The sequence below is a fragment of the Thamnophis sirtalis genome, unplaced genomic scaffold, assembly GCF_051295495.1.
Source record: "Thamnophis sirtalis isolate CommonGarterSnake01/CBP01778 unplaced genomic scaffold, rThaSir2_p1.2 scaffold_5, whole genome shotgun sequence".
Lineage (NCBI taxonomy): Eukaryota > Metazoa > Chordata > Lepidosauria > Squamata > Natricidae > Thamnophis > Thamnophis sirtalis.
In genome coordinates this window covers 132309754-132335498 of record NW_028261385.1, presented here as the reverse complement: position 1 = coordinate 132335498, position 25745 = coordinate 132309754, and the positions used below count along the sequence as shown (strand labels likewise).

General features: G+C 40.3%; 1 protein-coding gene across 1 annotated transcript; it reads right to left on the bottom strand.

The window, feature by feature from the left end:
• Nucleotides 1–1224: 1224 nt before the first annotated feature.
• On the bottom strand, nucleotides 1225–25745 carry LRRC63 (leucine rich repeat containing 63). Its single transcript, XM_087716920.1, has 10 exons — nucleotides 25624–25745; nucleotides 24368–24471; nucleotides 21187–21645; nucleotides 19607–19768; nucleotides 15836–15993; nucleotides 12933–13031; nucleotides 7853–7989; nucleotides 6428–6511; nucleotides 4926–5165; nucleotides 1225–1894 (listed from the first exon to the last, which is right to left on the bottom strand). Exons 2-10 carry the CDS (start codon nucleotides 24450–24452, stop codon nucleotides 1735–1737), a joined length of 1584 nt encoding a protein of 527 aa, XP_087573046.1. The 5' UTR covers nucleotides 24453–24471; nucleotides 25624–25745; the 3' UTR covers nucleotides 1225–1734.

Sequence of the window (25745 nt, the reverse complement as noted above, 5' to 3'; positions counted from 1 at the left end):
CCACAAAACCGTGTTCGACTAAAGCGCGCTCGACGAAACCGCGTAGCTGATGTCATCACAGGGTGACAACAGCGTGGAGACAGAAGCACACTGTAAACGCTAAACCTAAAATTAACCCCTAAACCTAAGCCCCCTAAACCTAACCCTAAACCTAACCCTTAACCTAACCCTAAACCTAGTCCTAACCCTTAACCTAACCCTAAACCTAGTCCTAACCCTTAACCTAACCCTAAACCTAACCCTAACCCTTAACCTAACTCTAACCCTAACCCTAACCCTTAACCTAACCCTAAACCTAACCCTAAACCTAACTCTTACCTTAAGTTGAATCGGCTTGCTTTCAAAGCGCTATTTAAAGCACCCTTCTTTCTCCGTGCTCGCTGTTGTCGCCCTGTTGATGACGTCAGCGACGCGGTTTAATCGGGCGCGGCTTAGTCGAGCGCGGTTTTGTCGTGCCACGGCATCTTACAACAGTATATGTATTTTTGAATGGAAATCAATCAGTTTTTTTTTACAGTAAAGGGCCATTACTTTCATTTAGTTGAGGAGAGTTGGCAAGGAACTCTCCACAACTTAAGCACTTTCCACACATTTGCAGAAATGCTGGAGTCTTTTTCTGCATTCTGCCTTTTGTAGCTTGCCATAGCAAATAACATATGAGTCCTGATTTTATTGTAGCTTCATGGAAGGGTTTGTTTTGCCAGATGCATAATGGGCGAAAATGATAAGAAAACGGTATTTACAGAATCATATTTTTACTTTAGAGTCAAAGGAAGCGATGCTAGGATTATCACAACCAACTTGGATAACTTTGACTACCATTTGGGTAGCAGTTAAGAAAACTTCGTAATGTCAAATTTAAACTTAGACTCACAGAAAATCTACATAATATATGCATCTGCAAACAATATTTCTATAAGCCATGCAAAAGTAAGATTTGTGCAAATGTTACATTCCAAAAGCCTCAAGTACCATTGGTATCCTCTTGTATGCTGACCAAAGTATTATCTATTGCCACCTACATTGCATTTTAAATACACTGCTGCCTACATTTGTTGGTTTACTGAGTTTATTTAAATGTCTACAAACAGCACAAGAAACTAGCGGCACATATCATGAGTAAAATGGCTGTGATTGTCTTGCCTCATATATACTGGATACTCATGAATGTAGATGCCCATCATTTAGTTTGTCTTAAAGCAGGAAAATCACATTCTTAAGCAATATATCAGTGCATAGTGTTTTATTTTATTACAAGGCAGAATATACAGCAGTAAAAAGAAGCATTATACCTATCAAGATGCATATATATCCCTTTAATCATATACACAATCTATTGACATTGTAGCTTGTGCTAAGAAAAAGAATCCCCAAATCCTGAATACTAATTTACATTAAAAGGCTTAAAATAATGTTACTTTTTTTAAAAAAAAGTTAACAGCTGCAAACTGCTAGGATTTTCACGACGTTGCTTACAGATGGGCATAGTAATCAAGAGAATGCCCAATCTTGCCCAAGGAGGGAGATCGACAGTTTCTAAATGTGATATATAAATAACTGAACTTTGAATGTCACAATAATGCTTAGACTTGCCCACCCACCCCCACAAGAAATCTACATTGCAAAAAAACCCACAAAAACCCAACACTTCCATACCCAAAGCACTGCTTGCTTGCTTTATTCAACTGGTTAGTCGCTTCTCCCGAATCTCAATTGACTAAACATTAACACCCATCAGGTTGGCAAAGCTGACTTGACAAAGGCTGTATAGCAGTCGGGTGAGCAAGCTGAAAATTGATACGGGAGCCTTAGTCCATAAGCATTCCTATAAATGAGGGTAAAACGGAAACCTTTTCCATACAAGGGTCCATTGCAGCAGTCACAGCCTGTAAAGCTAAACAGGAGGAGAAAGTAGGTCAGTGTCACATACTAGGGAGAGCAAATTGAAGCGGATCCTTTAAACTCACTACTGAAAGTCTAGGGCAGATGTGCGATTTGAAGTAAAAGCGTGCTGGCATTGCTGGTGTATCAGTTTCCAAGGGCAGCTAAGTGCAGAGTATATTGGAGTAAACAACTCTAGAAACCTTCCCGATCAGGCTGTAGAACATCTCCAAATTTTCTTAATCAAGTACAGCTATGTGCTTTTGTAAGGTTTATACTATTGCAATGCTTTACCCTCCTTAACGGTATAATATTACCATGTGATATTACCATACTTTACCCTCTACCTTCTTTTAACAGGTGCAGCTTTCTTTGCATGGTGCTTCTACAAAGCAGAAAGTTTTAGCAAATATGTATTAAATTCCTATCTGCCATTTAGAGGTGAAAAATCAATAGGAATCAAACCAGGAAAAGATATGGCATTTGTCATTTACGATTAATACTGAACCAGAACTGTTTGGAATCAAGCACTGCGCAAATATTATGCTTAAGAATGTACAAATTCACAGATGAGAATTTTAGGTGCCAAATGCACCTGCAGAATTGAGTTTGGCTTATCCATGGATGGATTTATCTGTGTTGAATATACAGTAATATTTTTTTAAGTACCCACATAAAGTATCCTGTATATTTTTCTATATAAGCCCATCTGTGGCTAAGCTAACCGTTGACATTTTATTCAAAATACCATGAAAACTGCAGATCAGCTTACCCATGGGCAGCACAATTTTGATTAAAAAAAACCCGAGGGTCAGCTTATCCCTGGATGGGTTTATACGGGGCTTATACGCAAATATATACAGTAAATATATAGATACAAAATCTGCTCAAAAGGATTTTCTAAGTGTAACTAATACAAATCTGTAGCAGAAAGAGAAGAAAACTACCAATGACTGTTAAAATATCCCTGTGCCTCATATTGGGTTTCGGAAGAAGGAATTGGCCTATGATTGCTTATGTCTTATGCCCAAGAAACTGCTGTGGATACATAGTTCTCAATGTTAGCATTGCACACCGAAGAGCAAGGCAGAAGGCTTCCATTTTGTCTCATGAAATGAACCAGATATGAAACATCTTGGGTAATCAAATATGAATGCATACAGTCGAGGTGGCGCAGTGGTTAGAGTGCAGCACTGCAGGCTACTTCAGCTGACTGCAGTTCAGCAATTCGGCTGTTCAAATCTCACCGGCTCAAGGTTGACTCAGCCTTCCATCCTTCCGAGGTGGGTAAAATGAGGACCCGGATTCTTATTGGAGGCGATATGCTGACTCTGTAAACCGCTTAGAGAGGGCTGAAAGCCCTATGAAGCGGTATATAAGTCTAACTGCTATTGCTATTGCTAGTCATCTGGTTCACAGACTACTTTATTAACCCATACTAAGATCTAATATGCACTTTGTAACATATTGGATACTGTTTCTTTAAAGTATGCAAAGATAAAATTTTAAACTGAGAAGTGAATGTTATAATGAGCAGAGATCAATATTCAAGTCACGTCTTATGATGATAAATAAAACCCTGCATTTTAATTTGATGCATTTGATTTTAACTTCAGTGTCAGACTGGAACTGGGGAGCCTCAGAGTCATTTCTTTTGTTGATTGAAAAACTTGCATTTTCGAGTCTTATTTGGGGATAAGTCCAATTGAATTTAATAGATCTAACTTCTGACAGGTTCACATAACCATCTAAGCAACGATAGAATTTGATTGGTTTGAGGTTAGCACGTTGCATAATCCAGCCATTTTTGTTTACAAATCTAGCCAATTCTGGTTTACTCAATAAACCATGATTAAACTCCTGACTAAATATGATGTGAGAGTCCATTCACAGGAATGCAATCTGAGTAGCTTTGGGGTGGCAAGGTTATAAATAAAAAGTATGATTGGTGCTGTAAGTTAGCTCAAGGTGGCTATGAAGAGAAAATGAGTAGTAGAGAAACCATGTGCATAATGCTGAGCTCCTTGGAGGAAAAGTGGAAATAAAAATGACATGAAAACATGCCTGCATTTCAAACATACATAGCCATTGAGTCACTCTTATTTATGATTTCTTTTTTTCATTAGGCCAATTTAAGACATTTTTACTATACTATGTTTGCTTCACCCATTTACTAAATCCTTCCATTACATCAGCCTTATTTGATAAACCATGACTTAAATGGTGAGTATCTATAGTCCATTACTTTAGGTATTATAGTTTATTAAAGGTAAAAGTTCCCCTTGCACACACATGCTAGCCTTTCTGACTTTAGGGGACGGTGCTCATCTCCGTTTCAAAGCTGAAAAGCCAGTGCTGTCTGAAGATGTCTGTGGACATGTGGCCTGCATGACTAAATGCTGAAGGCACATGGAACACTGTTATCTTCCCATCAAAGGTGGCTCCTATTTTTCTACTTGCATTTTTACATGCTTTCAAACTGCAGAAGCTGGGACAAGTAACGGGAGCTCATTTTGTTATGTGGCACTAGGGATTTGAACCACTGAACTGCTGATCTTTCTGATCAACAAGCTCAGCGTCTTAGCCTTTGAGCCACCACGTCCCTTAGTTTAGCAATAGCAATAGCAATAGCAGTAGACTTATATACCGCTTCATAGGCCTTTCAGGCCTCTCTAAGCGGTTTACAGAGAGTCAGCATATTGCCCCCAACAATCTGGGTCCTCATTTTACCCACCTCGGAAGGATGGAAGGCTGAGTCAACCCTGAGCCGGTGAGATTTGAACCGCTGACCTGCTGATCTAGCAGTAGCCTGCAGTGCTGCATTTAACCACTGCGCCACCTTATTGCATCACATCAAATGGCTGTCAAATGTGGCTCCACCCTGTTACAAACACTTTTTAGAACCTGGTCCTGCTCATTTTGGTACAGGCTGGCGGTTGCCTCTGAGGAGACTTTTTTTTGGGGTCCTGTGATTATTGGTGAACTTTTTCATCATCTCCTTTTTGCACTCAACAGAGTGCTTGCAGTGATGGCACCTCACTTACTTGCTTATGATATTGTGAACCTCCTCTGGCAAAAGATGATATATTTTCCACAGCTGGTGCTTAACGAAGCACAGGGCAGCCATGTCCGTAAGACGCTGAGGCTGCATCAGGAAAGTCTCCGTCCAGAAACAGGCATGCAAGAAGTTGTTTTCCACCAGTAGTTGCTTTAATTGAAGTTTTAGAATCCCACAAGGCAAGGAGTAAAGCAGATTTCCTTCCAAGTTCAGGTAGAGGAGGCTCCTGAAAATAAAATAAAAAACACATCACTCCACCATTTATGCAGTCATCAGGTCTATTTGGGCATGGTTCTCTTGGATGCCCAGGTATGGGAGGACAAAATTATCTTGGCATGGAAATTTTACAGGAAACTAGGAGTTGGCAGAACCCTTTCTTTCAGCTCACACCAAGGAGCAACTGTTACTACCTCCACTACTAGCGGGTTTCCTCTCCACACAAAGACAGAAAGTTAAGACTCTCTAGTTGACTTTTCTCCTCACACTGTCAAGACAGGGCACAGGAGAAAGTGATCTCTGCTTTCTACCACATTAAATCTATGCATTTCTCTGTTACCAGACACAGTTGACAAGTGCTGGGAAAGCTACTCGCAACACTCATCAGGAACCATGACAGATGGATAGCATCTTTCCCACACAGTGAAACGAAGGAAGATTGATTAATTGGTCATGTGCCATCAAGCCATTGTTAAGTCTTAGAGAGCTTATGGATTTTCTCCATGGTGATCTATTCTTAGCCTGATCTTCCAGGTCTTCGCCAGTGAAAATGAAGGTGGAAGTGAAAAGGGGAGAGACAAATTAAGAGTATGTGTCAATCTAGAGATGTGTGAGCCCTATCCTACTGTTTGCCAACTCTTTTTGCATACTTTAATTCAGTGTTTTTCAAACTTGGCAACTTTAAGACGTATAGATTTCAACTCCCAGAATTCCTCAGTCCCAGAATTCCTCAGTGTGCTGGCTAGGGAATCCTGGCAATTGAAGTTCAGACATTTTAAAGTTGTCAAGTCTGAAATACACTTCTTTACCGTAATTCTAAAGTGAATTACAAGGGAGTTCAACAAAGCTTCTGTTAAAAAACAGAGCATTCTGGCAGATTAAGAAAAGCCTCAGCATCAGTGAATGCTTTTCTTAATCTGCCAGAATGTTCTCATTTAACAGCAGCCTGTGCAAAAATGAACATGGTCCCAAGGACTCTAAATAGCTCAAGATAGTCTCATTAAGTCTAAGCAGAGTCCTGTGTCCCTTTTGCACAGTATTAGTCTTTTCTGAGAGAACATATAGGGAGAGAAAAGTTTCGGTTAATTAAGCTTCCCACATTTCAGGCAATTCAAGAAAAGCAATGCATCTTACTTATAAAATGGAGAAAACCATACTTTCCAAACTACAGATTTCAGCTTGTCCAATCATTATGTATGCTGGTTGAGCCTGGAACAACATCTGGAAGACCAGAAAAGTCCTCTTCTCAAAACCAGAAAATCAGTACAATACCTGAGATTTTGTATTTCATTAGGGATATATTCGAGTTCATTATAGGAAACATCAATACTCTGAAGTCTTGGTAGGGTAAATAGCCTATAAAAACAGAAGGCCTTCCTGTCACTGGTAATCATAGAAAAGCAGGAAAAATTTTGTCAGTCCTAGAGCCCTTAAAACAGAGTTTGGTCAGTGTTTGTTGAGCTTTCCTCAGTGAACTACACCTTTTGTGTGAACAGGTACATATATTGGGGCATGGTTGTTGTTTTTTTATTGTACAGTTAGTTGACCAGAGTTGCTAAGAAATCAGATAGCCTCTACATTAAATGAAGCAAACATTTGTGGTCCACATCATGGGCAGCTTATGTCATCACCCAGATCTTTTTTGAAGCTCTCATAAGGTTCCTAACTGTTTGTAAAACAGAAATATTGTACCGTAGCCATTTTGCCTCACCCAGCCTGTTGCCTTCTTCTTGAATTCATTCCTGTCAAAGAATATTTACAGCAAGTAGAGATGGGATATAAGATCCATGATCTTACCACCTGAGCATACTTTCCCTAAGTATTGGATTTGAAAATATTGAAAAGTATCGAAAGTTTTATCTTTCTTTAGATTTCTAAAATGCTGGTTTTTTTTAAAGTAAATTCACAGTCTTTGTATTGAAACAACTTGTATCAGGGCTTCAATTTTTAATGGAATTGAGGCCGTGACCCGACAAAAGGGCGAACGACAAAACCGCGCCGACTAAACCACATCGCTAAAACCGCGACGTCATCAACGCGCCGACCACAGCGCGGAGACAGAAGGGCGATTTCAGTCGACAGAGGGGCGATTTAAGTTAAGGTAAGGGTTAGGTTTAGGGTTAGATTTAGGGTTAGGTTTAGGGTTAGGGTTAGGGTTAGGTTTAGGGTTAGGGTTAGGGTTAGCGTTAGGTTTAGGGTTAGGTTTAGGTTAGCGTTAGCGTTACGTTTAGGGTTAGGGTTAGGTTTAGGGTTAGGGTTAGGGTTAGGTTTAGTTTTACAGCGCGCTTCTGTCGCCGCGCTGTTGTCGGCGCGATTCAGCGCTCATTTGTTAGAGCGCTTTAGAACACGTGGTTTTGTCACCGCGGTTTAGTCAGGCGCGGTTTTGTCGTTCGCCCTTTTGTCGGTGAACCAATTGAGGCTCTGTGTTTCAGGCCATTATCCACTTGTACAAACATAATTTCTTTTTTGGGCCAGAAACCAATTCTGCCAATTTCATCTCACCTGCATCCCCATGAGATAGACAGGCTTCAGTTGAAGCTGTGGTGAAAAACCCTAGTCAAAGCAGATAAGGTTTTTAAAAAAATAACTGATACAATAATTTATGAGAAGCCTGTGCCTCCTTGCCCCCCATCCCCCCAAAAAACCTGGAAGCCTCTTTCCATATATTTCTAATTATTATTTAAAATTATTACACACTCAGTTGGGAGAGTAGTCAGAAGGTTGAAGGACATTGTCAAGTATGTAAGATTCCTCATATCAGAGATCTCCCCTGGGATGGATCTGATGGGGTTATTTCGGAGCTTTAGCACTTGTAAATATTGCAGCTGAACCACCTATAAAAGAAAAAAAAATGTGTGTAAGGGGTTATAAATGGCCGTAAGGTCAGTATTTTTTTTAAAAAAACATTAGTAAGTTTGGTTTCTTCATTAATGGGAATTCCTGTTTCATGTTACCCTCCCGCACTTGAATTTAAAACTGATTACAGTACTTTTCTCTTCCTCCTGATGTTTCCATAGAGGCAGGATTATTTCAAAGAAACTTCATTGCAAGACAATAGTTAGGTGGGGGACAACTGTTCTTCAATTGAGTCAGATTTTATCTCTCCTTGATGTTGTCATTAACTACAGGGACAGCTAGATGGCTGTGTTAAAGCTCTATTCAGTAGGCCTTGAGCTGAGAGAGTATTATGTCAGCTGAGATATCTTCCATTATAGTAAGAAAACCAGCAATTGGGGCTCTTTTTGCAATTTTAAGGCAGCAAAGGAAAGAAACTGGTGGATTGCCCTTTCTTCTATTAGTCCATCTATAGGAGTTTGTCAGCAGTGGCTGTTTCCATTAGCTTCTCTTGGACTGGACTCACTTATACCATGTAGTCCTCCAAAAATGCATCAGCTATGAAAGTCAGCTAGTTCCCTTCCTTTCAAACATTGCATATATTTTGCTGATTCTGATATCTCTTTGGTCTGTGTCCATCCTACAGACAGACAGACAAACGGATCACTTATGGGTTGGAGCTGAACTGAAGGCTACATCATGAGCTCGTGTTACAAAAAAATTAGTTACTAGGTTATGTTTCTGCTGTTGTTGGACAAGGAGAGGATGACTCCGACAAATAGTTTACTGTTTCCCACAGCAGGATGAAAAAAGCCATTTACTTTTCTGTGCAAACCCCTGAATGTAACACATCTCAGGAAATATATTTCTTAATAATAATTAACCAGAACTATTTGCACTGTGGCTCAAATCACCCTTCCTTGTCAAACAAGGGCCAAGGTCATACAGCAATTTGGCTAGTTCCACAGGCAATTGGATTAATTAATAAATGGGCTACACTTTTATATGAACATAGACAAAGTCAGAAAATTAATCACCCCCATTTTTGTTTCCTTGAATCTGCTGACACAGTTGATGGCAATAACCATGTTGGTGGCCTAGTGTTTGTGTTATTCACATAAATGAAGTCTCGACACCACCATGTTATAACATCATAAGGACTGTATGGTGAAGAATGACATAACTGTTGTTTTCCTTTCTTTTCCTAATAGAGATGCATAAAGCGGAACATGGAAATAATTATGGGAGATTATGAAGCAAAGATTTCGCTCGTAGGATACAAGAGTGGGTTTTCAGAAAGTTGTACATGATAAAATTACATGTCTTGGCAACAATGGAAAAGGCAGAGCAGAAAAGAAATAAACTGAAAATAAAGCCAAGGCAAAGATTGTGAGTTAAGTAAAGTAGGTGGCAAAGTTATTGACGTATAACTTAAGAGCAATCATGGAAAGACTTGACAGGTGGTGAAAGATTCGGTTAGCACAGATAAGAAATCCTGAGCAAAGATAATGAGTCAAGGAAATATATTATTTTTTTCTCACCCTGAACCCTCTCTAGCTTTTCTGGATATTGCCAGGTTCCCCAGTCAATGGTGATAGTGATTGGATTGAAATCTGTCTTAGAGGCAAGGGGGATAGAATGGAGCTGGCATTCAAATGTCAAGAATTGATTGTTTAAAACATTGCTTTAGGAAGGATCAGCCCTTAGTATGCTCCATAAATTACCATATGCTACAGGTGGCAGGCATACAACTTTCTCTGGGCCAAGGGCCATGCTTAGACTACATTTCTCAAATTAAGGGATGGGACCAAAACAAAAACCATGTTTTATAAGTTTTGTTTCATTTATGTCGTAAAAATAATTAAATACAGTTCTTCAGTCAAATCAAAAACAATGTAACAATGTTTGGAGGTATCTGAAGTATGTTTATGCAGCTCTAGACTGGACATATGATTGAATTGGGCCTTTGCTGCTTTACCTCAAACAGCAAAGTGTCTTGGGCCAAAACTGGATCTAAGAAAAAGAAGGATACAGATTTCTGGGGGGCGGGGAGAGGATATATGGAAAATATATGGGGGAAACCCTGTGAGAAGCACATATTGTTGGAAAGTTATGGTATATGCATGGAGTAGAAATGTAGGTGTCAGGAATAGCAATAGCAATAGCAGTTAGACTTATATACCGCTTCATAGGGCTTTTAGCCCTCTCTAGCAGTTTACAGAGTTAGCATATCGCCCCCACAGTCTGGGTCCTCATTTCACCCACCTCGGAAGGATGGAAGGCTGAGTCAACCTTGAGCCGGTGAGATTAGAACCGCTGAACTGCAGATAACAATCAGCTGAAGTGGCCTGCAGTACTGCACCCTAACCACTGCGCCACCTCGGAAGAACAACTAAGTGTGTAGCTAAGGAAGACTATCAGGCAGCATATTCTGAAAAGCATACATGTCAGAATACCATGCAGGGGGAGAAAAGATTTGAACCCAGACAGTCCGAAAAACATAGACTAAAAAGACTGAGGACAATTCTGCATGAGAAGCTTAAGTTGTTTATCTCCTGGGCAATAAAGTTAGTGCTAGAAATCATTCTCTGGATTTTAATCTTTGGCACTGATCTGGACTAGGGACTTGGTCTGGATGTGGTCTAGCAGTCCACAGGTCCTTACGGGTAGATTCCTCTACTTCTTTACCTTGACACCCACATACTAGGAAAGTAAAGGCCATTGGTGGATTAAGGCTCATTGGTGCCCTAAGCACTGACAAATCTTGGTGCCTCCCTCCTTTGTATATACTATACCAGTGTTTCTCAACCTTGGCGACTTTAAGCCCTATGGACTTCAACTCCCAGAATCCCCCAGCCAGCATAGCTGGCTGGGGAATTCTGGGAGTTGAAGTCCACAGGGCTTAAAGTCGCCAAGGTTGAGAAACACTGTACTATACAAATCTTCATTGTTTGGTTTTTTTCCCCTTCTTAACTTTGTGGTGCCCCCTTTGGGCCTGGTGCCCTAATCATGTGCTTAGTCTGCTTAATGGTTAATACACCACTGGCAAAGGCCGTTCTCTTTCCCTTGCATCGCTAGGCCTCTGAGGAGATACAGTTTTTGTACAAGGAAACAATATGGAAGCACATATGGAAGTTGAAAAGGACCTTAGAGGTTTTGTTGTTTGTCTTCCTGCTCAGGGCAGAAGATGGCTTGCTCACAAACACCTTTCCTCAGCCACCTGACATGGCTGGAGGGCCCCAATTTGAGAAAGTTACATTGGATATGATTATTCTACACTATCATGCTCATATTTATAAAACTCAGTGCCTCTGTGAATGGTAAGGATCACTACTGCGTTTGTGGTGCAATCAGAACATTGCGTGTGTTGAAGTTGTTTTAACGCAAACCAAAGATGCCTTTTAAAAAACAAGTTTACATCATATTCTTATGCATGCCAGTGCTGTGTGTGAGGTAATTTAAGGTGGTTCTGACAAGTGTCGTCGGCATCTTCATATCCAGTCACATGGGTGGCAAGCCACTCCCACAAAGGAGGCCACACCCACAGAGTAGATTCGAACAATTTTTGAAACCCACCACTGATTGGAACATACAGTAGTTATGCCTTCTCAGATAACTATTAAGATGCAGCAGTAAAGACATTAGAGTGGAACTGTACCAGAGGTGGTATTCAGCAGGTTCTGACCAGTTCTGGAGAACCGGTAGTGGAATTTTTGAGTAGTTCAGAGAACCGGTAAATACCAGCTCTGACTGGCCCCACCCCCATCTATTCTCTGCCTCCCAAGTCCCAGCTGATTAGGAGGAAATAGGGATTTTGCAGGAACTTTCCCCTTGGGGTGGGGAGGGAATGGAGATTTTACAGGATCCTTCCCCTGCCATGCCCACCATGCCATGCCCACCAAGCCAGGCCCACAGAACCAGTAATAAAAAAAATGGAATCCCACCACTGAACTGGAGATACCCAGTTTCAAATCTTACATCAGCATGGTGCACACTCTCTTTGAAGTATATCATTGATAGCTCCATCTATCTCCACAGAGTGCATCTTTTGAAAATAAAGTGAGGGGGAAATTCCATATATACCATTTAAGCTCATAGAAGAAACTCATATAAAAATATACAGTAAAATAATTATTCAATGTGTGGTTATGATCAATTGTAACACGCTCTACAGGGGGCTGCCCTTGAAGAGTGTTCGAAGACTTCAGTTAGTCCAGAACGCAGCCGCGCAAGCAATTGTGGGTGCACCCAGGTACACCCACGTCACACCTATCCTCCGGGAGCTGCACTGGCTACCCATTAGTCTCCGAACCCGCTTCAAGGTGCTGGTCGTCATCTATAAAGCCCTACATGGCATCGGACCTGGGTACCTGAGAGACCGCCTCCTGCCGATTACCTCCCATAGACCAATTAGATCTCACAGGTTAGGTCTCCTCCGGATTCCATCTGCCAGCGAATGTTGGCTGGCGACTCCCCGGGGGAGAGCCTTCTCTGTTGCAGCTCCAGCCCTTTGGAAAGACCTCCCCGTGGAGATCCGGACCCTTACTACCCTCCTGGCCTTCCGCAAAGCCACCAAGTCCTGGCTGCTCCAGCAGGCCGGGGGGCTTGTGAAATATCCAGCCCCACAGTAATCTGTGAATGTTGTGTATTTTAAAGTGTTGTGTTTATTTATTTATCCCCTTCCCTTGTTTATTGTAAGCTGCCCGGAGTCCTTCGGGAGTGGGCGGCATACAAGACCAATAAACTCAACTCAACTCAACTCAATTCAAACCAAAGAAACTTTGTGTATCAGCAGTTAAGCCACTAAGCAGTAATTTATAAATATCTAGCAAATCAGTGAGGAATATATCATAAGGCCACATATATATGTTTATGGATTACATTAATAAAAGCTTCTCTAATATACACTTTTTTTAAAAAAAAGAGTAAATATTACACTCACCTGTAATGGAAAGCAATCCAAATTATTATAGGACAAGTTTAGGTACAACAAGAAATCAGACAAACGCGAGAGGTCAGGAAGATCAGAGAGAAAATGTGCCTAAAGATTATCAAGCAAAAAAAATTATCAATATTTATTTTTAAAAAGAATGGAGATTTGTCAGAATTTAGACTTCCTAGGACTGAAAGAGAGGGACTGGCTCAAGATCACCAACCAGGTTTTGTGTCTGAGGTGTGTGAAACTGGAACGCAAAATGTCCCAGTTTCTGGTCTGGTACCTTAACCACTGCATCAAACTGGTTTTGTACTGAAGCTAAATGTGTGGGAGATCTGGATTTATAACCACCTATCACAACATTTGTTTAACAGCCCCTTGATACTACAATACTCTAAATAACAAAATGGTTATTGGAGAGAGAAAAAAAATTCATCATTTCATCTCATTAATCAACCAGACACTAATAATAATAGGACTGTGAGTGGCATGCATCTTTGAGAGAAAGAAAGGAATACAAATCTAATCTGCCAACTCATCTATTACTTACAAAAGTACAAATTTTGCATCTCTTTCTCCTAGCATGTACTGATCATCTGGCTTATTGCAGCCCAGATATGGCCCCCACTTGCCATTTTGGTTTTATGTTAGGGTATATATAAACAAGGCCCTATGATTTGTTCAATGAATTGTGATTTGAAGGGGGGAAAAGAGGTTGCCTGACACACACACCCTTTCATGTGAACTCACTGAAGCATCTTCGGGTCCTGTGACTGTAATTTGCAATATCTTTTGCCAGTTTTTGGTGATTATTTTTTTTTTGTCGCTTTCCAACCCAAAAAATGCCCATTTGGCAGAACGGGTCTACTTAATAATCATGTGTGGGTTTTTTTTTAACAACCACATGATTTACTTAACAACCACAGGGACTTGCTTTATGACTATAATAAAAAAATAGTCATGAAATCAAGTTAGGTCATATGGTGACCTGCTTAATGACTGCAACAATTTACAACCAAAACTGCAGGTTCAATTGTGGTCATTAAGTGAGGCTACTTGTAGAATGTACTGTATATTTGCTATAAGTCATCTCTCACAAAATCTGTCAGACCCTTGTTTGAGGCTTAGTCCTTCTTCTGGATTAGATGGGGACCATTTTGGAACTATAGAAGCCAGAGAAGAAAGCTACAATAAATCTTGGTTTTAAATTCTGGTTTCCACAAATCCAAATCCCAGTTAGGGACTGGAAAGTACACATTATATCTCAGGAAGTTCCACATCTGGTTAACAAGCCAAGGATGACAAGAAGGAAGTAGATAATAGCATCTATGACTGGCAACTCTTTAAAATGGATAGATAATTCCCCCCCCCAAATGCCATCCATCTACTGCAGTGTTTTTCAACCTTGGCAACTTGAAGATGTCCGGACTTCAACTCCCAGAATTCCCCAGCCAGCGAATGCTGGCTGGGGAATTCTGGGAGTTGAAGTCCGGACATCTTCAAGTTGCCAAGGTTGAAAAACACTGATCTACTGAACACATAATTCCCACACCACTGTCTCATTTCTCATGTATCGTCTCCTATTGATTCTTATGGTTTATCAATTGTTGTTTGCAACTTATGATTAATGATTGGTATGATTTATGACTTATGATCTATTACTTGCTTATATGTATACTGAGAGCTTATGCATTAGAGACAAATTCCTTGTATGACCAATCATACTTGACTAATAAAGAATTCTATGCTATGCTATGCTATGCTATGCTATGCTATGCTATGCTATGCTATGCTATGCTATGCTATGCTATGCTATGCTATTAGTGGTGGGATCCTACTGGTTTAACAACCAGTTCGGTGATCATGCGCTTTGTATGTGCAGTTTTGAGAAAAAGTAACTTCCGCATTACTGCTGGGGAGGAAAACAGCTGAGCCTTCTCGGTGGCTGCTCCGACCCTTTGGAACGAACTCCCCGTGGAGATTCGGACCCTCACCACCCTCCAGTCCTTCCGCGCCACTTTAAAGATCTGGCTGTCCCAGCTGGCCTGGGGTTAAGATTGTAGCCCCACCCGAACTGTGTGACTGTTGTGCTCTTTTTTTTAACATGTTGTATTGTCTACTGTTTGTCTTCCCCTTTTTTTGAATTGTGAGCCGCCCTGAGTCTCCCCCAGGGAAAAGGGCGGCATACAAATAAAGGAAACTAACAAACTAACTAACTAACTGACATGGCAATCTGCTCTGCCACGCGACTCAGCTAAGATATACAGTAGGTGAGTTAAGAGCAGGGGTGGGCAGGCAGGCCCCCTTCATCGTTGGAGACAACCGGTTCACTCCCAGCTGATGGTCAGAGCTACCGGTTCACCTGTACCAGTCTGAACCGGTAGACTCCCACCCTCGTATGCTATGCTGTGCTATGTTATGCTATGCTAGATAAAAGACAGGCAGATAGATACTGTAGATAATCTTTACTATGGTTTATTGTCTCATGTAAGTGAAGCCATTATGTCGTACATGATAGTGTTGAATTTTTAATGAGAGTCCAAAGTTCAATTCTTGCTCATCTATTAAGATCAGAGAGCAATTGTGCGCAGCCTAATTTTCCACAAAGATTTTTGAGGCAATAAATGGAAATTTCACCAGAAAACATTACTCTGTGTCTTATGACAATGGACAGAAAGTATGTATATGAAATGATTATATTACATAAAAATTAATATATGGCCTTACAAATTGGCATTTTATTTAACAGCCATATGCAAAATCTATTCTGTGTTTCTACAGAGTATTCCAAACTAGCAATTCTAGACACAATGATGTTTTCTGGAAAAGAAAGTGATTCCAGTTATTACCAAATCCTAAAACTAGCATACATTTACAAGACAGTATACTTGTCTGTTTGGGGACTATACCTTAAGACTAAGTCCAGTTTTTCTATGCATGATGCAAAACAGAACTGCCATTTCAGCCTTCTGTAGAAACTCATTGGCTCTCTCTAATGCACTTAATTCAGTATCGTATCCAGCTCCGGAGATAAATGATTTAATAAAGTCCATTTCTTCTTCTAATTCTGCAATAAACATAACAAAGAGTATTAGGATATAACGGGCAAGGAGAGAGTACAGATCATCATTGACTTACGATCATTTGGATTGTTCCAAGTTATGATGGTGCTTAAAATAGTGATTTAAACTCAATCTTCACACTTACAGCAGGGTCTCCATGGTCACATGATCAAAATTTGGGCGCTTGGCAAGTGACATGTATTTACACTGGTTGCAATATCCTAGAGTCATGTGATCAGGGGGGTGGTTTTCGCTTACCGTATCTTCCCTATCGGTTCGCAAATGTTTGCACGCGCGTGTCCATGCATGCACCTGTCATTCTGTGCATGCGCTTTGCTCAAAAAACAGGACGAAATAGAGCCAAGGCAGGTGGGCTGGCCCACCCGTGATTTCTGCTACTGATTCGGGTGAACCGGTCCGAACCGGTAGAATAGCACCTCTGCATGTCATGGCTATTTATGCCCTTCCCAGCCATGGGAAGCAAAGTCCGTGGAGGAAGCCGGATTCTCTTAATGATGATGCGATTCACTTAACAAATGTGGTGATTTGCTTAATACACACGGCAAGACGGTTTTAAAATCAGACACCACTCACTTAACAACCGCATCACTTAGCGATGGAAATTTCAGGCTCAATTGAGATCCTAAATTGAGAATTATCTGTATATCAACTAAGGTTAGCATGGGGATTGGAGATGGTGTTCAAAACTCTTCCCTATTTCTTATTGACTTTTTCAGTTTTCAGTCCATACGTGATTATTTATTTATTTAAAACATTTGTGTAGGCACCCATCTTAAAGCCAATTTCAGTCAATAAAATAATAAATAACTATTATATACATTTATTAAAAAATTACATTACAAAGCCAGAAGAAACCCAGGCACCATGACCATACTTCCCTGATGAAACCCACAATTCTCATTGTCTATGGAGATTCTCAGTCATCCAGGTCATGGTTGTCCCAAAGGTGCTTTTTCAAGAGGAAACTGGACTTTCTGGTTTTTCTTTAAAGACATTCCGCTTCTCGTACAAGAAGCTTCTTCACCTTGAAGTGAAACGTCTTCAAAGAAAAGCCAGAAAGTTCTGTTGCCTCTTGAAAAAGCACTTCTCATCTCATCCTGACCTCCTCTTATCCCATCGCTTGGGGAAAGAATCAGTTCTCTCCAGAAAGATAAACGTATCTGTCTGTCTGTCTGTCTGTCTGTCTGTCTGTTTAACTCAGGAGGGAGGGTGTTTTATGGGGCAGAGACTGCTGTTCTTAAGGGAAGGGATGTGGAGCATGTCTATTCTATGTTCTTTGATGGCATGGGCAGATACCCTCAAAGAGAGGTGGTCTCACATATGAGCTGGCCCTGTGTCACGTAGGCATAAGGCATTAAAAATGTAATGTCTTGCTCTCCCAAACTAATCTTTTGAAGTGACATTTGGAAAAAGCTAATAGGATGGGTTGTTCCAGCCTTACGCTCCCTTTGACACGACCACTCTGGAAATATTCTTACTTTGAAAGGGACATGTGCTTTAAAACAAATGCTTTGCACTAGGCTATTTCATACTTGAAACGTTTCCAGAATAGCTGGAATAATTTTGGGATGCTTCTAGTCAGGTGGGAACGGCTGGTTACAAAATGAAAAGATACCCTTTCTGACTCGTAACCTGTCAAAATCAAAACTATACGTTTTTGCATTCCAGTGGTATTGATGATTAGCCAACAGCAATGACAAGCTTCTCTTGACAAGGAATTAACATCTGATCCAGATGTGGTATTCAGCAGGTTCTGACCAACTCTGGAGAACCAGTAGTGGAAATTTTGAGTAGTTCAGAGAACCGGTAAATACCACCTCTGATTGGCCCCGCCCCCATCTATGGTCTGCTTCCTGAGTCCCAACTGATAGGGAGGGAATGGGGATTTTGCAGTAACTTTCTCCTGGAGTGGGGAGGGGCTGGAGATTTTACAATATCCTTCCCCTGCCATGCCCACCAAGCCATGCTACACCCACCAAGCCACGCCACGCCCACCAAGGCACACCCATAGAACTGGTAGTAAAAAAAAATGACTCCCACCACTGATCTGATCATAATTGAATATTTAGTACAGCTTGTGATATTCACTTCAATTTGGAAGGTGCTCAATCTGACTTAAAAAAAAGAAAGGAGGCCTCTCTAAAGAGAGCCAAAGGCTAATTTTTCCAGAATTTTGCAAGCTGGTTGAGAGCAAAGCTGAGGAGTAATGCCTAGCACATTGATCCACAGTTCTACAGTTGGCAGTGCCACACAGCATTAGCAATGGAGCCAGCAGATTGATTCTTAAAACTTTACCGCACATCGCTGTCTACAAAGCTGGGAAAGGTAGAAAGCAACAGAAGAGGATGGTGGATGGAGTCAGTTACAGTGGCAATAGATGCATTGTTAGATGATCTGAAGGACCAGGTTAAGGACAAGAAGTCCTGGAGAAAATCTGTTTATTGGATTGCTAAGAGTTGACACTGACTGACTTGATGGTACCTAATAAATCATCAGCTCTTGCAAAACATGAGCTTCTGATATTGCTGGTCATGCATTCATGAAGCAACATCATCTGGATTTGTAAACATTTTCTTGCTTACTGGATGAATTATTTGCCACTCGCTTGAGATTATGTTTCAATACTGTCCAGTCTAGTCCAGCCTAGTCGTTGAACGGAACTCATGATGACATAGCATTCATGGTAAAGAGAAGGCTTTACAGGCTTCTATAAGCTGATGGCTTTATAAACATACCCTCCCTTGTAACTCTCCCAGGTAACCGTGGCTTCACAAGGCTTGCTAACCTACCACCCTAGTGAATAAAAATGCTTTTAGGCTTTTACATTTGTAAATGACCCAATTAAGGGACATCAAACTTATTTATTCAGACAGGAAAGGTTTAGCAATATAATTGATAGGGAGTAGACTATGAACTGTGTCAGTTGCTTTCTTCAGAAAAGCAGTGCAGGGAAAAGATAATGAAATAGGGATTTTCTATTACATTTGGAATGGGAGCAAATGGGAGAATGCATGCAGGATTGTGAGGAGGAGGAAGAGGAGGAGGAGGAGGAGGAGGAGGAGGAGGAGGAGGAGGAGAAGAAGAAGAAATCCAGACAACAGAAAAGGGCTAGAAATAATCCTATTTATTTCCTCAACAGTGCTACACATACTTCTCTTCTGGGATATCTCAGCAAACATTGCTTTATCATACAAAATATAATGTACAATATAAAAGAAAGAAGGGGTATAAACCACTGTGAAACTAAGGGGTCAGCTATGCACATTGTTCCTGAGTTCAATGTATTATTAATCCAAAGAATAAATTTAGCATAATTGATGAACGTAGCTATGGTGGTTTTTAAATGATGTTTTAGGATTTTGCAAATTGTGAATCTAGGAAATTATGGCTTATTCAATAAGCCATGGTTACAATCAAGTAATTGCATAATGTAATGTATAAATCAGCCAATGTGCTTGTGTTTAGTGGTATGAAAGAGTGGTTTTAAGCATGGATCTACATTTGGCAGTTTAGTACACCCTTCCAAGTCACTTCCACTACAGACTATAAAATAAAAACAAGTTATACCATCATAGAGCATGCTCTGTTTTCTCATACCCTTTTCCATTTCCAGAATGATCTGCTCCTTATCTTGCATGATCTGCTGCTCCTTATCTTCCATGATCTGTTCCTTATCCAGCATGATCTGTTCCTCCTCCTGCAAGATCTGTTTTTCATCCCCTGTGCTCTTTTCACTTTTTTTGCTCCTTTGACTTATTTCTGAAAAATATTATCCATCCAACTATGGTTGGTTCATTCATAAAGAAGAGAAATACTTGCAGCCTTTGAATGTCTATCTGCCATTCACAATAAATAAAAAAAACACCCCGAAATAAGGGAGTACAGTGTAAGGAATTGAAAAATAGGTTTGCTACGCAAGATGCATTCAGGGAATGTATTGCTATGTGACATCCTCCTATGTTTGAAACTCCTTGAAACTCCTAAAAGAGCCGAGGTGGAGCAGAAAAGAGCCGAGGTGGTGCAGAAAAGAGCCGAGGTGGCGCAGTGGTTAGGGTGCAATACTGCAGGCCACTTTTATCTGCAGTTCAACGGTTCTAATCTCACCGGCTCAAGGTTGACTCAGCCTTCCATCCTTCCGAGGTGGGTGAAATGAGGACCCAGACTGTGGGGGCGATATGCTGACTCTGTAAACCGCTTAGAGAGGGCTGAAAGCCCTATGAAGCGGTATATAAGTCTAACTGCTATTGCTATTGCTTCAAATTATCAAGAAAGAAAGAAATATTTTATATTGGCACTTGAGAGATTACTGTTATGCCTAATTAGTATTTGCTGTAGTCAATTTAAATATGGTTTATTTATAACTCAACGGAAGTCATGCAGCACAGGAAGGCTGGGATATATTTCATTTAATCAGTTCTTGAATGTATCATATTTTTACCCTTTTGGGAAGCAGTACATCCCATGTGTTTTACAAGTGAGATTTACAACAAAATGCTGCGTTTGTACCTTGTAATAGGATTGCTTTTGTTTAAGTCCCAACTAGACTAGAGCAAGATCCCATATACCAGTGATTGCAAACCTTTTTCTTACGGCATGCCAAAATTGCATGTGCATGCCCACTCAATTCACCTTGCCCACCTGTGCATGTGCACGCAACAGCACCTCCCCTGCGCGTGCATGCGTGCACAATCCCCCCCTTCAAGCTCCGGAAGCTTTCCTGAAATCTGAGGAGGGTGAAAACGGCCCTTCCTGGCCCTCCAGAAGGGTGAAAAATCAGCTGGTGGGCGCGCGCATGCATGCTGGAGCTGACGGCTGGTGTGCCACCAAATATGGCTCTGCGTGCCACCTGTGGCATGTGTGCCATAGGTTCGCCATCACGGCCATATATACTCAGTTGAGAAAAAAAAAGAATTTCTTCTAATGTCTTCAGCCTTTCATCCACCTACGTTGCCCTATGACAACTCATAATTCACATAAGAATATTATTAGAATCCCAAACCCGAGTTCTATTCCCTTCTCACTCGTAGAAACTCCTTGGTTGACTTTGAGTCAGTCATTCAACCAATACTATTTCATATGTTTGCTTCTGAATAGATAAAATGAATAGATAAAATAAATCCTCACTCCTCCCCTTTCTTCTCTAAAACAAACCCAAACTTGGGAAACGGACGCAATACCTGGACTTTCCAGTGCTCTATCAGATTCGCTCAGTTTCAAGTATATGATGGCAACTTTCTCTGGACCTTTCGTCTCTTTAGCAATCAGCTTGTTACTGAAGACTTCACAATTATAATGAGAAATGAATGGCTTTTTAGGGACATATTTCTGGGTTACGGAAGGGAGAGGCGAGGTTACCATAGTCACACCGCTCACCACAAAATCTGTTGGTAAGTGAGATGGGTGCAGCGTAGGCTGCTGTAACCGCATAGGGGCACGACGGTTTTGCATTGGGAAGCTAGGGGGACCCGTCAAAAAGACAGGGATAACAAAATCTCTCTTAACAGGGTATGGAGGCTGAACACTAAAATCATCGTCTGGAAAGCACAAAGAAATTGATTGGTTCTTTTCAGGCGGAGGAGTCTGACTGTCAACATCTCCAAGCACTTTTTCGGGTTCTTTCTCTTTTTCACGAACAGCTGTTTTGTAGAAACAAAAATGACAGATGTCAAAAATAAAACAACACACACCACATCAGAATTAGTCAACTGGAAAGCTGAATGTATATTTGCTATGTATCTATAAACTTTTTTGAGCTTAAATGGACTCCAGAGGATGGTAGAGGACAGGTGGGACTGGAGGAACGTTGTCCATGGGGCGCAATGGGTCGGACATGACTTTGCAACTAACAACAACATCTATAAACTTTATCAGGAAAATAAAAATGACATACATTTGGCAGAGCAAAATTGCTGTCTCCAGTCATTATATTGATATGTACGTATTCTCACACCAGCATCCACCAAAAGATGATAAAGAACAGCCCATTGGCAATTGCCCCTGAAGCAGAAATAACTACAGGAAGTCCCTTGACTTATAATAATTAGTTTAGTGACTCTTCAAAGATACACAGCTGTGAAAAAAAGTGACAGGACCATTTTTCACATGACCATTGCAGCATTAGAGCCAAGGTGGCGCAGTGGTTAAATGCAGCACTGCAGGCTACTGCTAGATCAGCAGGTCAGCGGTTCAAATCTCACCGGCTCAGGGTTGACTCAGCCTTCCATCCTTCCGAGGTGGGTAAAATGAGGACCCAGATTGTTGGGGGCAATATGCTGACTCTCTGTAAACCGCTTAGAGAGGCCTGAAAGGCCTATGAAGCGGTATATAAGTCTACTGCTATTGCTATTGCTATCTCCATAGTCAATGATCAAAATTCAGAAGCTTGGGCAACTGGTTCACATTTATGACGGTTTCTTTGTTCTGAGGCCACGTGATCATTTTTTCTGGCCTTCTGACAAGCAAAGTCAATGGGGAAGCTGGATTCACTTAACAATCATGTTACTAACTTAACAACTGCAGTAATGCACTTCACAACTGTTTATAGCAATTTCAGAATCGCATCACACTGCATCACAAAAATATCTGCTTCTGTGCTCTGATGTGAGTTGAAACATTCCTGAAACCTGGATAATGTTGAATCAGTACACTGTAAATACCTCCCCACCTTATGTTGGCTTGCAAGGTAGACTCTACATTAGAGGTTTTAGCCTGAAGAGAATAATGTGAAGAGGTTGAGGGTAAATGTTTGAGGGCTTTGTTGAACTTCTGGCATGTTAAAAAAACAATAGTACCAACTTCGCTGTTAGAAGGAAATGCTCTATAAGAATGTGATGATCCAAGGACCCCTGGAGTCCCCCAAGACTGTCTCAGAGGTCCACAAAAATCAAAATTATTTGCCAGATGTTGAAGACATTTGCAAAACTGTAAGACAGTATCATTGTTGTCATTATTTTTTACCTGTTAAAATAGATTATTTCATGAAAAGTATTTTATTTATCTTAAGGTATAATGGATTTAATATTGTTATTTTTACATAATTCAGGCACCCTTGGAAACAGCCTTTCAAACTATAGTCCAGGCCCCCAACAGTCTGAGGTACTGTGAATTGGCCCCACGTTTTAAAAGTTTGAGGGCCCCGGCCCTAAACTCTGCTGAAGATGTTACCTAATCTGTTAAGAAAATGTTCGGAAACCAGCCCACAAGCTTCACCCTCACCCTCATCCTACACCTGAGCTACAGATATTCTCCACTATTGCAAGTATGTGATTAGTTGCAAAGAAGGAGATTTTGCTGACCAATGTGAAAATGGTGATATGTAAAAATTTGTTCACATTGTTACATTTTGTTACAGGGAAGTTACAGCAGGATATGTCAAGAGAAACGTAAAAGTAAGTTGAATACAATGGGAATGGGGCACATAGGAAGTGTATATTGGTAAGATGCTGTACAACTAGGGCTGGGTTCCTGTATTGGTTGGTACTGGTTCACTTTGCTTGCTACGCTTGCATGGGCACCCGCCGCGCATTGCTCGCACATGGGCAGTTCACTATAATTTTATTCTGCGCATGCGCAGAAGCATGCCAGCAACAGCAGAAGAGACTGGGGAACTGGTTCGGGGGCATGGCCACCCAAGACCGCTGCCGGTTCTGCAAACCAGGCTGTACACCACTACTGGTTCAGCCAAACCGGGAACAACCCAGTTATTCCCAGAGTTGTACCCAACTCTGTGTACAATCAAGAATGAATATGGGATGAATTCAGAAAAGAAGAGTGACCAGTCCCAAAAGGTTATCTTTTGAGAGTAGAATGAATGGGGACTGAATTCTTAGTCAAATACAGTATATATCAAAAGGGGAAGATAATTTTTAAAAAGGTTGATGGTTGGGAGGTGTTGATTAGATCTCAAGAAGAAAGTTTACGAATAGAATTCAGTATATAAAGCAATTTATGGATCTAGCAGAAACAAGAATGATTTGTAAACCTGGAAAGAAATAGAGGTTCAGAATTGTGTCAATGAAAACGAGATTAATTTATGTTTCTGTTTTTGTTTTTTTTAAATCTCCCTTTCATTTCCTTGGCATACTAAGGCATTTCTGCATGAAGCTGCTTACACTGAAAGAGAATGGAATATTGAGGAAAAGTTCTAACTATGCTCACTACAAACAAATGAGATTTTCTTTTAAGGAAACAATTGAGTCATAAATCATCAAATATTTATTCATATAAATATTTATCATTACAAAGCACAGAATCAGCCACAGTCAATACTAAATGCCCACATCTGAGTTATACATCAGCTTTGCAATACAATAAAGAGTAATGCTATATGTAGGTAAACCTTGAACAAGACTACCTTACCTTTCGTGCATTTCTTCTTTGGAATATATTGTTCAGTTTCCGTCTTTGGAGACAGAGGTCTCCGGAGCAACTGAAGTTGAGACATGGTCTTATGTTCGTTAAACCTGTGGTATGTCAAGAGACATAGGGAGAACGAAAATTTAAAAAATAAATCAAAATAATTAACATTCTGAAAGAACATTAAAGGAAGCACTAAGGAGATAGAGGATTATATTGTAAACAAATAGAACTTCCAATTTTTAAAATAATTTTGTTAAACAAATTGCTTGGAAGAAAATGTTTTTCCTTAATCCTTTATGAAAAGAAGACCAGACAACAAATGAAACTAAGAAGGATATGTTAAGATGGGAGAAAATTCAGTTGTCATTACTGGGGTTAATTTATGTAATAAAAATGAATATTGCCTAGAATGATGTTTTGTTTCAAACAATATTTGACAACATATGCATTGTTCAACCAATAGCAGAAAGATACCGGTATATCTTGGTTTGTAGGACAAGGAGAATAGCGAAGAGTTAAATATGAAAGAGTGGGTATTGCTGAAAAATATCAGAATTTTAAAATTTAAAAAGTATGACCTGAGATTTAGATAGCATGGTTTTTATGGTGTGATTAGGGTTATTTTAAAAATCATTATATTATAAGTGTCATATTGAGAATATGGAATAGATATGATGTTTTGTTTCAAACTGTGCCCGAATATGCTTTTGTGGATCTCAGCACAAAAAGTATTTCAGCAGGTAAAGAATAACAATTAACATACCAAGAATAGTTAGAAAAAAGACACAGAATAACAATTGAACTCAGAACTTTTCTTGCTGGGACTAAATGATAGATAATTAGAAAAAAAGATATGGAATATATGTTTTGTATATGACAACTGTAGTGAGACTCCTATACACACAAAAATGGAAAAAATCTGAAATACCCACAATGGACGAATAGTTGGTAGGGGATGATAGAATTAAGCAGAGATAGTAAAATTGACTTATTCTGAGTAGAGGCAAATAGTATGCGGGCATGTGAAGGAATCTTTCAGTAACTTCATTCCTCGTTTTGAACCTCTGTATGTATTTTCCAGTTATAATTGTCCAACCCGTTTGATCTCCTTCTCTAGGCATTCTATAGAAGTAAACGAAGATCATGCAGTAGAAATACCACAAGCTCCCTGAAATCACCAAGTATACAAATCGTTGAAATAATAATAATAATAAAATGAAGTGACTATTTTGAAAAGCAGCTGAGAATGTGTTTACTCTATTTTTTGAAGGCAGTCTTGGAGCAGTTCAGCTTCTCATTGCATGGATGGGTTCCACTAGGCAGCCCTGGAATAAGTCAATGGGAAGCTGTCAGATCTTTCAGAAGGGGAGGCACCCAT

Excerpts from the sequence above, each read along its gene's own strand:
- LRRC63 (XM_087716920.1), bottom strand. The coding sequence starts at position 24,452 with ATGTCTCAACTTCAGTTGCTCCGGAGACCTCTGTCTCCAAAGACGGAA. Across the intron at positions 19,769-21,186 it reads TAGAGCACTGGAAAGTCCAG|AAATAAGTCAAAGGAGCAAA; the intron begins GTATTGCGTCCG and ends AATATTTTTCAG. Across the intron at positions 6,512-7,852 it reads CTGACTACTCTCCCAACTGA|GCTATTTACCCTACCAAGAC; the intron begins GTGTGTAATAAT and ends CTGTTTTTATAG.